Source organism: Asparagus officinalis, chromosome 3, assembly GCF_001876935.1.
Source record: "Asparagus officinalis chromosome 3, Aspof.V1, whole genome shotgun sequence".
Lineage (NCBI taxonomy): Eukaryota > Viridiplantae > Streptophyta > Magnoliopsida > Asparagales > Asparagaceae > Asparagus > Asparagus officinalis.
In genome coordinates this window covers 76,702,926-76,718,905 of record NC_033796.1, presented here as the reverse complement: position 1 = coordinate 76,718,905, position 15,980 = coordinate 76,702,926, and the positions used below count along the sequence as shown (strand labels likewise).

At 37.5% G+C, this 15,980-nt stretch overlaps 1 protein-coding gene across 1 annotated transcript in view; it reads right to left on the bottom strand.

Annotated features, from left to right (window-relative positions):
- The window catches only part of LOC109835305 (protein FAR1-RELATED SEQUENCE 5-like), a 34,156-nt gene continuing 29,633 nt past the window's right edge, over positions 11,458-15,980 (bottom strand). Inside the window, exons 2-4 of the mRNA XM_020403287.1 lie at positions 12,641-12,809; positions 11,798-12,318; positions 11,458-11,716 (exon numbers count right to left, since the gene is read on the bottom strand). Of these exons, the coding sequence (XP_020258876.1) occupies positions 11,458-11,716; positions 11,798-12,318; positions 12,641-12,809 (949 nt within the window). The remainder of the gene's footprint in view (positions 11,717-11,797; positions 12,319-12,640; positions 12,810-15,980) is intronic.

The window sequence follows — 15,980 nt, the reverse complement described above, 5'->3', positions numbered from 1 at the left end:
AACGCATCCGTGTACACAACAAATGTCCTGTCACTACTCAGAATAGTAAGAACTGGCACCGTAGTCAACTTAGCCTTCAAGGTATCAAAAGCCTTCTGGTACTCCATGCTCCAAGAAAACTATAAACCCTTCTTTGTAAGGCGTGTAAGGGGCATCACAATCTTCGAGAAGTCCTGAATGAACTTCTTGTAATATCCGACTAATTCCAAAAAGCTACGAATCTCGGTAACCGTTTTCGGCGGTTCCCATTCAAGTACTGTTGAAACCTTAGCTGGGTCTACTGCTATGCCCTCTCTGCTGACAAGATGGCCAAGAAACCTGACCTCAGAAATCCAAAACTCACACTTGCTGAACTTAGCATATAGCTGATGTTCACGCAAGGTCTATAAAGCCAAACCTAGATGCTACTCGTGCTTCAACTCCGATCTCGAATAGATAAGAATATCATCAATGAACACAATCACGAACTGGTCCAAAAATGGACGGAAGACCAGGTTCATCAAACCCATGAATACCGTAGGTGCATTGGTCAACCCAAATAGCATAACCAAAAACTCGAAGGACCCATATCGAGTCAAAAAGGCAGTCTTGGGAATATCCATCTCCCAGACCCGAAACTGATAACCAGAATGAAGATCAATATTCGAGAAATACTACGCTCCCTGTAGCTGATCAAACAAGTCATCAATCTGAGGCAAAGGATATCTATTCTGGATAGTGACCTTGTTCAACTCACGGTAGTCGATATACAATCGCATACTACCATCCTCTTCTTCACGAAGAGGACCGGCGCTCCCCATGGAGAATAACTCTGACGAATAAAGCCCTGAACTAACAACTCATTCAATAGGATCTGTAGCTCCCTCATCTTAGCAGGTGCCATGTGATAGGGTGCTCGGGATATCAGGGCTGTACCCGGCTGTAACTCAATACAGAACTCAACCTCTCTCACAGGAGGTAACCCAGGTATGTCCTGAAAGACATCCTGAAAATCTGAGACAACTCTAGTCTCGCATATATCCACACTCTGATCCCGAAGCATCACCTCCTCGATGTACGGTAGTAATGACTCCGCAAAGTGGTTCCCCTGAGAGGTTGCCACAACTAACTCGGACCCATCGGACGCTCGCAACTTGACTACTTTCGCAAAATAGTCGATACTGACGTGGTAGGAAGATAGCCAATCCATACCAAGAATAACATCAAACTCTGACATGCTCAAGACTATCAGGTCGACAACAAACTCAGACTCATCTAAACTGATGATACACTTCCTACAAATGCTCTCCAAGAGTGACATCTCACCTAGAAGGGTGGAAACTGATAAAGGAATATCTATAGGCTGAGCTATGAGCTGAAGTCTACTCATAAAAGTGTAAGATATGAAAGAGTGAGAAGCTCCCGAATCGAAAAGAATACGGGCTAGAAAGGAGTTCACGGAGAGCGTACCCTCCACTATGGCCCTGCTCACACCATGATCGCGAGGAGCTACTGCATACACTCTGCCCGTGCCTGGAAGCTACTCTGCTGCTAGAGGTGGGGTATACTGGACTACCTGCCCCTGAAGGACCTCTTGAACTGCACGAACCTACCCCTTAATCATAGGAACTACTGGCGGTGCCTCAAGTCTCGCCTACTGACCCTGACCTCGGCCCTGGAATCTGCCCTGCTGTTGATTCTGCCCTCTCCCTTGCTAGGCTCCTGGTGGTGCACTACGACACTCTGATGCTTTGTGGCCAGTCTCGTGACACTTAAAACAAGTGCCCTGGAACTTGCGCTGCTGAGGCGCTCTCTGCTTATTCTGGGGTCCTCTCCTATGAGAGCCTTGCTGTTGCTGCTACTGGGGTCCTGAAAAAGGCCTCTTATTCTTGCCCTTTTCCTTGCTGTTCCCCTCCTTGTCCTTCTAGAACATGGCTGACTCATTCTCCTGAGAGATGGCAGCATCCGCTACCTCTCTAACTAAATAAAACCTCCTAGAAGCAAGGTATCGATGAAGGCTGGGGTGAAGTCCTGCTAGAAACATCTGAGCCCGGCGCTCTCCGGTCTGCCACATGCCTGTGAAATAAAGTAAACTCATAAATCTGCTCTAAAAATCCGCTACTGACATGTCTCCTTGAGTCAATCTGGATAACTCAAGCTCTTTCCCGGCCCGTGCCGCAGAAGAGATAAATTGCTCATCAAAGAAATAAGTGAAGTCCTCCAAGGTGAGTGTCATCCTCTGATCTGGAGTGAACTAAAATCGATACCATCTCCCTGCATCTCCCTTGAGACTGTAAGTTGCCAGCCTCTACTTCTGAACCGATGTCACATTCAGTATCTCAAGAATGTTGCTCACATCCTCCTTCCACTTATGCGCTGTCAGTGAATCTGATGATCCCTGAAACTCCGGTGCTTTCATCTTCTGGTATCTCTCCACCAGACGGAGCCAAGCCTCCTGCTCTGCTGCTCTATCCACAACCGCCTGCGAGGTAGGTGTTGGTGTGTTCCCTTGTAAACCCTCCGTAACTGGAAAAGCTGGTACAACCAGTGGTGGAACTACTGGTAGTGGTGGGGTGATGTGACTCGTCACAAGCTCCTCAAGAGCAGCCATCCTAGCAGCTATGGGTGCCATCAAATCTATCAAGTATTGTGGAGCCGGCTGTGGATCGGGTGGAGTATGCTGTGGTGCTAGTGGAGCCTGCTGTGGCTCTGCCTGACCAGCTCTCCGAGTGCGAGGTCTACCGCGTCCTGCCATCTGAGCACATAGAAGAAGGTTTATGAGTCCTCAAACAAAATGTATATGGATCTCATGTAAATGGAGAGTTCATATCATATATCACTCACGCAAATACTTTTAGTATCACAAAAAAAAATATATCCGTAATTTTTGAATACGCGTATATAACGTCCTCACTCGTACTAGAAATTCTTAGCTGACTCTATACATGAATCCTAAGAAACTCTATTCTAACTCCACGACTCGACATAAGATGATCCTAAGGATACTGGAACTAGAGCTCTGATACCAACTGTGACGCCCCTGGTCTCAACAAGGTTCAGTCCAAGGTGAAACCAAGAATGTCAAACCTACCATGCACCACACCGTGCAATAATATGTTTCACCATCACAGTAAATATATATCTAGTGAAATCAATAGCTGGTGTAGGTACAAAACAGACAAAAGAGAAAATACAGAAAAAATATGAAACAACGGATACTCTGAAGAAAAGTCATCATCACTGACATAAATGAATAAATCTCTGAGAAGAAAACATCTGAACTGATACAACTGTCTCACAATATGAAATCAAATGAAGTATTACTAAGGCATATTCGCCTTTTCAAAACTAGAAATAATATCTCAAAATATTTAAATAAATACATCTACTATGGAGTTCTGACATAACTACTAACACTGTCTATAAATAATGACTAAAGCAAATCCATCAAGCTACGGCTCTCCGTGCACCTGGCTCGTTACCTGAAAGTGGGGGAAACAACAAGCGTCAAAGCGCTATAGCTAGTAACATCTCAACCAACACGAGGACTTTAATAGTTTATAGTCCGACACAAGGACTCTCGTAACTTATTGTCCAACACGAGGACTGTAACATGTGAATGATGTCAAACCAACATATATACTGTTCACCCTCATACCCCGGTGAATAAATCCAAGACCCATGTATGTAGTCAACTCATGTACACGATTATTAGGGTATATCAAACCCATATAACACAGATATTATGCCAGTCACACAACTCTAAGCACAACAGAACAAAAGCAAAAAAATCCCCAGCGGTCGACCACCGCGGTCGACCGTGACTGGAGCAAAAGCTTACTACTTCTATGCACGACACGCGGTCGACTGCCACGGTCAACCGCATAAAAGCAGAAACCCTAGTTTATGTTTCTATTCTACATGGTTAGATCCAAAATCTTTCGTGCGATGATTATATACATTATTAATCCTTCAAAAGTGATTTAGCATAACCAGAACATGTGAAAATTTCAGTCTAATCATTATCGATAGAACGAATCAAATTTTAAACATGTAAATTTCGTGTCGAAAACTTTGAAAACAAGTATCTTTCTTACAAAACTCTTGTTAGACATAAACTCAGATCTAGGTATTAGGAATTTCGTGGGTGAGCTTTATTAACTGAAAACTCGTTTTCTTTGCAAAATACAACATATAGATCTATTTTTATACAAAATCTAGCATGTTAGGCTCACAAAACACATGAAAAACATTACTAAAACATCTAAAAATATGGGTATAGGTTTGGGCGAGATGAAACTCGCCTGAGAGGTAATGAACTACTGTGGGTAAGATCGTGAGAAGGTTCTCCTTCGCTGAACGCCGCTGGATCTTGCTCGAACTCTGAAAACTCGTCGAGAAACACCCAAAAATTAGGGTTAGGGTTTGCAAGAGGATAGGGAGAGGCTGCTAGGGTTTTCTGAGATGATGAGGAGGCTCTCATGAATAAAATAATATACATATATGAGCCCTCCAACCCGATCCAAAAACCCAAACTAACCCGAAACAGGAAAACTGGCAAAACTCCCAGCGGTCGACCGCCACGGTCAACCGCGCAAGATGCAGAGGCCTCCTACCATAAGCGGTCGCCCGCCACGGTCGACCGTGTAGGTTTTCTCCTGTTTGTGCATGTTGTGTGTGTGCTGACCTTGACACTCGATTCCTCTCACATAAATACACTTGTTTGATCCCCAAACACTTATTATCATACTCATCTATGATATGAACATATATTTCATAATAAAAACTCATTAATCAAATTCTACGGGGTTTTACACTTCTCTAGTGAACTTTTGTATCTGATAGCAACTTCATCTTCAATGGTTACGAACGAGACTCAGATCAACCATCTTCAAAAATTTCACTCGAAGTTTCCATCATCGTTATTGGAGACTCTTTACAGCAAGTACAATGTCCCTAGGTCATTTGCCCTGACGGTGCCAACGCATACGTAGGCAATCTTTGACCACGAGAATAATATAGCTCCGGTGTACGTGAAGCATCTGGAGTATTGATAATCACATTTTTATTATATTTTTATACCCTCAATATCTATTTGATTTAAATAAAAATGTCACTAATAAACATGTTTATCTTAATTGTAGGTTAATGAATAAAAGCCCAAAAGAACTCAACATCTCATCTCTCAAAAAGCCTAAGAAGTCCAAGCCCATACACACAAGAGAAGATCATCGGAAGAACAAGATGACCGAGTATCGATACCGGTATCGATAACGGAATCGATAACGGAATCAATACTAGTATCGATACCAAGTTTATTGTTATTGATTAAAGGCTAAAATTGATTAACTTGGGGATCAAGTCTAGTCCAAGGGCTGATATTTGCTATAATATCCTATAAATAGGGGTAGAGAGTAGGGTTTGGGTGTGAAATATTTTGTAAAAACTCTTTATGGAGAGGAGATTTACTCTTAATTGAGAAGACCTTCCAAATTATAATATTTGTTGCAATTAATAGAAAAATACTTTACCTCTTTATATTTTTTTTCTTCTCTTTGTTTGATTATGAAGAAGAATGTGAGATGATGATGAAGATCAAGATGAAGGTTTGTTATCACATTAAGGCTAGAACCCTCTTAGGATGTAAATTTTCTCTTTGTTAATAAATTTATATTTTGCCTTCTTTCCTTGTTCAAATAGCCAATATGCCAGAACCCTCTTGCCTTATATTTATTTTTATGCGTAATAGAGTAGATTTACTTTCATGTCATTACTTTCTTGCTTTAAATTATTGTATTTATTTCTTGTAATTTATTTTATAGTTTAAATTTTATTTTCTTACACTATTCACCTTGATGCTAGAACCCTCTCGGGATTAATTTTTATTTTTTTTCTATTTTCCTTTTTTGATTCACCTTGATGCTAGAACCCTCTAGGGAATTGCTTTTTTTTTAAGATGTGGAATTAATACTTGTGGGAACTCTAGCAATTGCATGAAACTAGCTAGTGGATTCAATTCTAGATTCCTCATATCTCTAATTGAATCCTCCATCTTTTACTTTCTTTATTTTTCTCTTCATTCATGATTTTTCTCTCATTTGTTTCTTGATATCTCTCATATGTTTCTTGATTTTAAGTTCATACAAGTATCGATACCGGTATTGATACTAGTATCGATACTTGTATCAAAAATCTAACATGACATATGGCTTCGTCTTGTTGAGATAGGTTATTTTATATATTATATATTATATGTTAAATTCTACCTTCTGGATTGAGAGATATCATTGTTTCTTTACAGTCAACCATCTTGAATATGATGTTAGATTTTTGTTTTCTCCGGCTTTTGACCGTTTCATCTTGGCGATAACTGATTATTTCTCCAAGTGGGCCGAAGCTGTTCCGCTCAGACAAGTAAAGACGAGCAACATCATCGTATTCATGAAACACCACATTATTTATCGATATGGTGTGCTAAGGCGAATCGTGCATGACAACGGCCCTCTATTTGTCAGTAATGCATTCATCAGATTTTGCGGGAAGTTCAGGATTGAAGACGTTCATCAACAGCATACAATCCTACTACAAAGGGATTGGCTGAGGCCTTTAACAAAATAGTCATAAAGATTGTGTCAAAGCTTGTGAAAACTAAAAAACGAGACTGGGATGACAAACTTGGCAAAGCTCTCTGGACCTATCGCACCACAGTCCACATGCCTGCTGGTGAAACCCTATATTATCTAGTGTATGAGTGTGAAGCCGTCCTCCCGTTAGAGATTCAAATTCCATCCCTGTGTATTGCTCTTGCAACAGGACTGACGATTGATGAACAACATCAAAAACGTCTTGAAGAACATGAGGCGTTAGATGAAAAGCGTCTAGAAGCTCAGCAGCAGATTTAGTTGTATCAAGCTAGTATCTCCAAGGCTTTTGATAAGAAAGTCTGACAATGGAGCTTTAAATAAGGAGACTTGGTCCTTGCCATTTGACGACCGATGATCCTCAATTCCAAGAAGAAGGAGAAATTCCAACCCAAATGAGAAGGGCCATTTGTGGTAGAATTGATTTACTCAAACGGCGCATATCACCTCATCACTCAAAATGGTGACAAGCTTATGATGCCAATAAATAAGAAGTTCCTTAAAAATTACTATCCTTAGTATGTTTGAGATAACCTATTTATCGGGAAGTTCCTGGAGAACGCTATTCACAGTGTTCTTAAGGATAACCCAAGATCCACTGACTATCCAAGATTAAAACTAATTGTCTTGATAAGTCATTCTTAATTACAATAAAATAATAATTAAGAACCTCCCGCTGTATTTTGGAGTCTTCTTTCGTCGGGATGAGATTTGATGACCCCATTCGATCAATCTTTCCTCACGAAACCCCCACAGTTAAGTTATAAAGTGCTTGATGACTTATGATCCTCCTGAAAAACTCTAATGCCACTAGGAAGTGCTCAGATACCAATTGAAAGAATCCTTGAGGGGGGTGAATAGGGTTTATGCTAATCTAATTCAATTTATTGCCAATTAAAAACTTACTAACAAATATTCTAGAAAATTAGATATGCAACACTTAATATGCAAGGATATGAAACTAAGGGTAATAGAAACACAAAGCAATATAAAAAAGACAGTGGACAATATAAACGAAGAGCAATTGACAATGGCGACAAAAATGTAATGAACACTAAGCACAAATAAAAAGCCAAAGCAAACTCAAACACAATCAAATAATCACGGAGTTGTGATCTTTCTTCCTAAGTCTCTGCTCCCTACTCCCAGAGAGAATCCACTACACAACCGGGTTTTCAACTCTCACCCGAATAACGTTTACACCATACAATATCAGTTTTCAACGCTCAACGATCAATGTTCATAATCACTCATAACGAACTACACAACTACCACCTCAAGTGTTGGCCTCTTACGTGTCTCCCTTAAGTGCTCTGAATTATGGCCTACCTCTAGGCATTACCACCAATCCTACTCCTCTTGGGACCAACCACGTCTCTCACCTCTACACTCCTCTTGGTGTATTTGTGCAATACAAAGTGAATCCTCACAATAAAGCTCATAAGTATAAATTTGTTCTCTATAATAGATGAGGACACAATGTAGGCTCACTCTTAAAGTTACACTCACTATATCAATGTTCACAAATTATACGTAAGCTCAATGGTTGTGTGTGCAATCAGTGTGAAAATAAAATCAAACTCAATTAAAGTCTAGCAAATATAAATATGATAATATAAATGTAAACAAGCTAGATAATTGTGTTGAGAAAACTTCTCTAGAACAAGAGAGATAGAGATGTAAAATTGAAAGCTTAAACCAAAGATGATCTTCTATTCTTGTGAAACAATCTTCACAAAACCAATTTTGTAAACAAACACTTAAACTAACTTAAACCACACTTAAAACTTATTTTTAAACTCTCTTTTCTTGGTTCAGAAGTAAAGAAGTATGGGATATATATATCTCTCATTTGTTTCTTGATTTAAAGTTCATACAAGTATTGATACCGGTATTGATACTAGTATCGATACTTGTATCAAAAATCTAACATGACATATGGCTTCGTCTTGTTGAGATAGGTTGTTTTTATATAATATATATTATATGTTAAATTCTGCCTTCTGGATTGAGAGATATCATTGTTTCTTTACGGTCAACTATCTTGAATATGATATTAGATTTTTGTTTTCTTCGGCTTTTGTAGGGTTCTTGGCTTGACCTTGAGCTTCAATAAAAGGTTATAAAATGAGGAAGTTAGAGTTTTTTGGGCTTTTATTTATTATTTCTTCATTAATCTGCAAATTAAGATAAAAACAATTAATAGTAGTATATTTATTCATGTAAAATAGATAATAAGAGTATAAAATTATAATAAAAATATGTTTATTAAATACCCCACACCTAAACTTTTGCTAGTCCTCTGCCAAGGAAAGAAAATGAAAGAGAAAGGGGAAAAAAAAAATCCTAACTCACTTTCGCAGGAATTATGGTTGTATTTAGCGTATACAACAAGCCTTTAAACAACTAGGTTCTCCTAGTGAACGAGTTATAGTCTCGTGAGGGTTTGCAGTATACCCACAAAATTCAATCAACTTGCCAAATTAAAGAAGCTAGTGAATAAGTAATTTACTCGATATATTTAGACATTCTAATTGAAGGTAGTTATTACTCAAGAAAACGTTTTTATATATAACTTTAAGGTAAATCTCCTAGAAAAGATTTTCATTATAGCTATACAAAACCAAGTCTAACTTAGAAATTTAATTTAAAAGTTTTAAAAAGAACATACTAATACTTTATTTTAAACAATTTTCAAGTCTCTTAATCAAAATCATTTTTTTCAAGACTATATATTATATATAATTTTACTCTTTATTTCTTGGTAATTTTTTCTACTTTATCAGGTTTTCTAAGTGACCATATAACGAGTTTTGGGCCAATGAATCACAACCCAATTGCACTTAGGTCATTAAGTATGGAAATACTCTTTGGGCTTAATTACTCTATTAACTTAGGCTTTATAAGATAGAATCACCTTGAATTCAAGAGTTATATATATACAGAGGATTTCTCATGCGCACTGATTTGTACGCATCTGGCTGAGATCGTCGAAAGCAAGGGTTTTTTTAGAAAAATGTCTGACAATTGCGTGATCCCATCTCGAGCTCGTGACCTCGAAAGCAGGGGTTTTTTGAAAAATTACAATGACAAAAAAGCCCAAAAATCGTCGTCCCTCGTGACCAGTCTCCTTATCAGCTTTAATCTCCTCCATTTCTCCATTTCTCCTCAATTTCTCCTCAAAAATCCCCATCAAAAAGCCGACTTCCCCCAGATCTCCTCCTCCATCAACAGATCGACTTTCCCAACTCGATCCCACCGCGAAAGAAGCATCACCGCAAACAGAAGAATATAGTACATGTATGGCTTTAATTAAGCATAATCTTCTAGCTTTTTTCTTACCTGGTAAATACTGGTAGTAGTGTCACATGGTCACACCACAAACACAACCAGTCTTAGGATTCTTTTTGCTTGTGCTTTAATCTTGTTATTGTGGAAGTCTTAGGATTCTTTGTGGTAGTGATTTTGTGTTGTAAGAGTGGAAGTGTCTCCGTCTTTGTATTTATTTTTTCCTGAGAGTGGAGTTGTTTGAAAGCTGAAGTAAGAGACAGAGGCAAGTTATAATAATATCTCCCTAGAAAAATACAACCAATATCCATTCAAGATCAGCATCCATCCAAAAATAGCCAAGCAGTGAACCAATTGCAAACATCATCCATCTCTTGTGCAAAAATCCCTATCTTCACTTGATGACCCATTACCCTCTTGCCAATTTGTATCACCGCATGTAGAAGACCTACATTATAATGAAAATATATATATATATACATCAAGGGGGATAATAGAAGGTGAAGAATAAGTCAACATAAATAATAAAAGAATTATTACTTACGGATTTGTGAATGCCGGACAATTTCGCTTATCATGTGATTGGCCTACTTTACCACACCCGTGGCAACGTCTATCTTTTTTAATTTTTGCTCTAGCCATTGCTTTCTCTTTTCCTCCCTTCAATCTTTTGCCGCACCCCTTTGCTCGCACTTGATCGGGTTCATTGAAACTATTTTGAAAAGTACAAGAATCCTGCACACCATCATCCATTAAATTACTACTCATTTGATTACTTTTCTCGGTGAAGCTCTTTGCAACCGTGCGGCCACTAACCATGTGGCTACTAAGAAATTGATCGATTTGCTCATTAATGATATGCACTCCATCGGTAAACATCTTCCTCGTTTCTTCAAATACAAGGGACTTGTCAACTAATTCCAAAGATGATTGGATAAATTGACTCCGCGTTAAAAGATAAGAATTAATTCCAAAGATGATTGGATAAATTGACTCCGCGTTAAAAGATAAGAATTGTCAGGGCTTATCTGCATACCTTTATCATCATCCACTGTCCCCGATTTTGCAGACTTAGTCCACCTCTTTAAGATGTATTTATCGGGCAATATTTCAGCATCAATTTTCATCAAATATGATATATTGTGCGTACATGGAATTCCGACGCTTTCGAACTTTTTACAACTACAAGAAACCAAATCCAAGTCCTTGTCGTAAACAATTTCGCGGACTTTACTTGTTGCGAGCTTCTTTCTTTGAATTTGATGCACACTCTGATTGTCAGTTGCCCTAACAAACTGTAACTTGTAGTTAAAGTTGTCACACACTTCAGCCTCAAACTTGTAATAGATCTCATTCATGTAAATATCAACCATTTGCTCCAAAAAATCATGATTTATTCTAAGTTTAGGTTTCTCAATTACATCTTTGTGATCGGCCATCAACTCTTCATGTCGTTGGCGCACTAATCTCCTGCCAAACTGTATCATAAAATCAACCAATGAATTATTCTTTGAAACAAATCTCTTGAAGAATGCATGTCCATTTCTGCTCATTGACTACTTGACATGTCTGCTGAGAAAATGTGATTAACATATGTAGGAATCCATCTTGACCGAAGTTCATATTGGTCTTGCAACCACTTGTTTCCTTCTAATCCACTTTTCTTAATCAGACTTTCCCATTGTAAATCAAATTCTTCAGGAGTCTCTGATTTCCAAATGCAAGCCGAGAACTCACTTTTATAAATACTATACTTCACTGCATCAATTTTCTCAGAAAACTTCATTAATATATGCCAACTACAATACCTGTCAAAAGAATTAAAAAAAGTGTTAAAAAGAAAGGCTATGTATATACATATTTTCAATAATATATACAAACTATAATACCTGTGAAAAGTGTTTGGAAGAACAAGAGGGAATGCCTTAGTCATCGTTGGGTCTTGATCGGTAATAATCATCTTCGGGGCACCACCAGGCATACTTTCCATAAATTGATTAAATAACCATACAAAATCATCAACGCTCTCATGATTCAAAAATCCACAAGCAAAAACAATTGTTTGACCATGATTGTTAACCCCTATTATTGGTGCAAATATAAGGCCATAGCGATTAGTGTTATAAGTAGTATCAAAGATTACAACATCACCGAAAAATTTGTAAGCCCGCCTTGATCTTGCATCAGACCAAAAACAACGAGTAATCTTTTGTTCCTCATCGGCCTCAATTTGAAAAGTAAATGAGGGATTCTTTCCTTGTTCTAATTTTAAATACTCATAAAACATTTCACCATCATGCCCCTTCAAATCAGCACGAATATCCCTTGCATGATTATACAAATCTCTTTGAGTGCACCCAATATTTTCTATACCTCCAAATTGTACTCCAAGTAAATTGAATTGTTGATGCTAAGGTATATTCACCATTGATAACTGTTTAGTTAGAGACTTTGTTGCGGCTGAAACGTTACGATGGGACCTTAAAAGATGAACCTTTGATGGTGTTGATAGTGGGTGGCTGTGCTCCTCATTAAAAACAGTAACAATGTATTTTCCGGAGTTTAATTTTAAAACAGCAATTTTGGCAGTACAATCCTCAGCTAAGCTTCCTCGACGTCTTTTCTTTCCAACATCCACGATTTTTAGAGATTTTCCTTGTTTAAAAAAAAACATACTCCTTCCTTCTTATTTCACAACTTCCCAGCTCTTTCTGAGTAGTCCAAGACCTTACACTAAACCCAGCTACTTTAGCATAAGCATTATAGAATGTCACAACATCATCTATTGTGTCAAATTCTTGCCCTTTTTTTGGCCTCAACTCATCTGATACTTGAGGAGTATATATCAAATCATCGTCATCCAAGTTTACTTCATTAGCTTCAGTGCCCAAGTTATCCATTCTGCAATTAACCATGTTAAAAATATATGCAGATTAAGATGCAGCAAGTTTTGCATACTAACAGGTTTGATTTTGATGGGGGTGATTAAGGCATTAATCTCTCAACTGTAGAACAATAATGAAGGAAAAAATAGTCCAAATTTCTTTTACAACATGTTTACAGCTATCTCACTGTATATATCCAAATTTCTTTGTTGGTTGGAATTTCCAACAATAGTAAAACTGTAAAACTGAACAAACTTGATCTGATAAAAAATGGTGTACAGAAGTATCAATTTGACCTGTCTAGAATCCAATACTTCCATACATATATGCAATATGTGTATGCTATATTTGGATGCTTGGCCTGTCTAGACACAAATGTGAAATTATTGAATTTCCCCATCCTGATCTTAAGGTTAAGGAATTATTCCAGTTATCTGAATAATATCCTTATAGACTATATTGTGTCTCAACAAATATGAGCTGAATAAGCTTATTAATGTGCTATGTGTGTGATCACATATATGCTAAATTTTTGTTCTCATATAGATTTATTATTTTGCTTTCTTAACCAAATAGAAATGGGATTGACCCTCCTCATTTTCTTGGTAGTTTCAAACCAACTGCTTTTGTTGGCTATTTTCCCACAAAGTGAAATAAGTTAGATTTTATTTCTATTTGTTCCATTTCAAGCATCAAATCCCTAGTTCTTGTAATCAATCTATAATTCCTAAAAAAAGACTGACAAAAACCCCAGAGATCTAACAGACTAAAAGATTTTGTGCTATTGAAACAACTGTAATAAAAAAAACCTAATCAAAACCTGTAACGAGCTTGGAATGGGCATGATCCTTACCTGAGTTGGGGGAAGGCGGTGGCTTGATGGAGGAGGAGAAATGGGGATCTTGAGAGAGCGCTCGAGCTCAAGACTGGATCGACCGCCCTCGGCGGTGATGCTGCTTTCGCGGTGGGATCGAGTTGGGAAAGTCGATCTGTTGACGGAGGAGGAGAAATATGGGAAGTCGGCTTTTTGATGGGGATTTTTGAGGAGAAATTGAGGAGAAATGGAGAAATGGAGGAGATTAAAGCTGATGAGGAGACTGGTCACGAGGGACGACGACTTTGGGGCTTTTTTTGTCGTTGTAATTTTTCAAAAAACCCCTTGCTTTCGAAGTCACGAGCTCGAGATGGGATCACGCAATTGTCGAACATTTTTCTAAAAAAACCTTTGCTTTCGACGATCTCAGCCAGATACGTACGCATCAGTGCGTATGTATATATATATATATTTCTTCTTCTTTTTTTATTTTATTTTTATTTTTATTTTTGCTATAACAGAACAAGAAACTCTCAAATGAGAGAAGAAAATATTTTTTATTATTACAAAACACAAAAATATAGAATGAAAGATTTAACATGAAAAGCTCATACTCTATATTAAATCCTACCTTATTGCTAAAAATTCTACTCCTGATATAAAAAAATCTAAAATGATATAATCAATGATGTGTTTAAATTATGCATTCTCCGAAGGTTTCAATAATTTTTGTAACAATTGAAGGTAGGCAACATTGGTGTTATGCATTTTGAATTTCTTATTGAACTTAAATTCTTTATTTGTGAAGGGTTGTCCTCTAACAACCAGCTCTTCTTTAAAAAAATTTTAACCCCAAGATTCATGGTTGAGGTATGAAAGTTTAGTTGTTGTTTGTTTTTAAAGAATCTAAGTTCATCAAAAAAGAGTTCTTCAAAAGTTGGGTTAAAAAGGCATGTATTTAACATAGTTTCCTTGTTTTGAATGACCTGATTTGATTTTTCTAATATCTTCAGCTCCTCATCAAAGATTTCCTCAAAAGAAAGACCTCACTCATTCTCTTCTCCTTCTATTGGTCTTTCCTGAATGTAATTTATTTCTAGAGGTTGATCATTTGGTTGGTTCCTTGGATTAAAAATGTTGGGATCAGCAGTAAAATTCCTTAAAATAGCTTTATCTGACTAGTTCTACAGTTGATGAGAACATTAAAAGTGGCTAAGAACGGTCTTCCTAAGATGACAGATATTTTTCCTTTGGGATTGGAAACAAGCTGTGTTTCCAAGACCATGAAATCCACAGAAAAAATAAAATCCCCAACCTTAATCAGAACATCCTCTATCTCACCCATGAGGACTTTGACAGATCTATCAGCTATCTGCAATGTGCATCTGGTTGGCTTTAATTCACCTACACCTAGTTGCAGGTAGACTATATAAGAAAGCAAATTGACACTAGCCCCTAAGTCCAAAAGCGTCTTATCAATGTAGGTATTACTAATGACACATGAAATGATTGAACAACCTAGATCTTTATTTTTTAAAGGTATGAGCTTTGAGAGCATATCACTAATATTGATAGTCAAAAATACTTTCTTTAGAACATTTATTCTTCTCTTTTTAGTACACAAATCTTTTAAAAATTTTGTATAAGAAGGGATTTATTTGATTACATCTAAGAGAGGAATCTTGATCTTAACGTGCTTGAAAGTTTCTAGGATCTTCTCCTCCTGAGGGGAGTGTTTCCTAGGCTTGACTTTATCTGGGAAGGGAGCAACTGGTTTAAACCTATCAAAATTAGGCTTATGTTCGGGTTCGGGTTCTTGGTCATTGGAAAGGGATGATTTCTGAATAGACTTATCAGAAAGAGAATGAATTTATTCTGGTTCAAGAGTTTGACTTAGAGGTGTTCTAACTTGATTATCAACTTGTCTTCCTAACCGTAGTGAATGGATTGCATTTAATTGAGCTTCGTAGGATGAATTAGATCCTGTGTCCTTAGAGTTGACCACGGGTTGACTCGAAAATTTTCCTTTCTCTCTTTCACTCATGGCACTAGCTAGTTGACCAAGTTGAGTTTCTAATCTAGCTATGGCTTGAGTGTTGGAGTTGAGTATTTGTCCGATTGATTGCATAAAGGAATTCAAAGTGTTGGATGTTTGAGTCAATATATTTATTGTTTGTGTAGAGGTCTTGATTATGGTTTCCAAACATTTTCCCAAAACATAGAGACGTTTATTATGATCCGAATTTTGTGGAGTGTTATTTATAGCTTGATGATGAGGAGACTGATTTAGATATGGAAGATTTAGTTATTGAAAATTGGGTTGATAACTGAAAGGAATTGTGTTTCCCCTAGGATATTAGTGGTTTGAAGAGG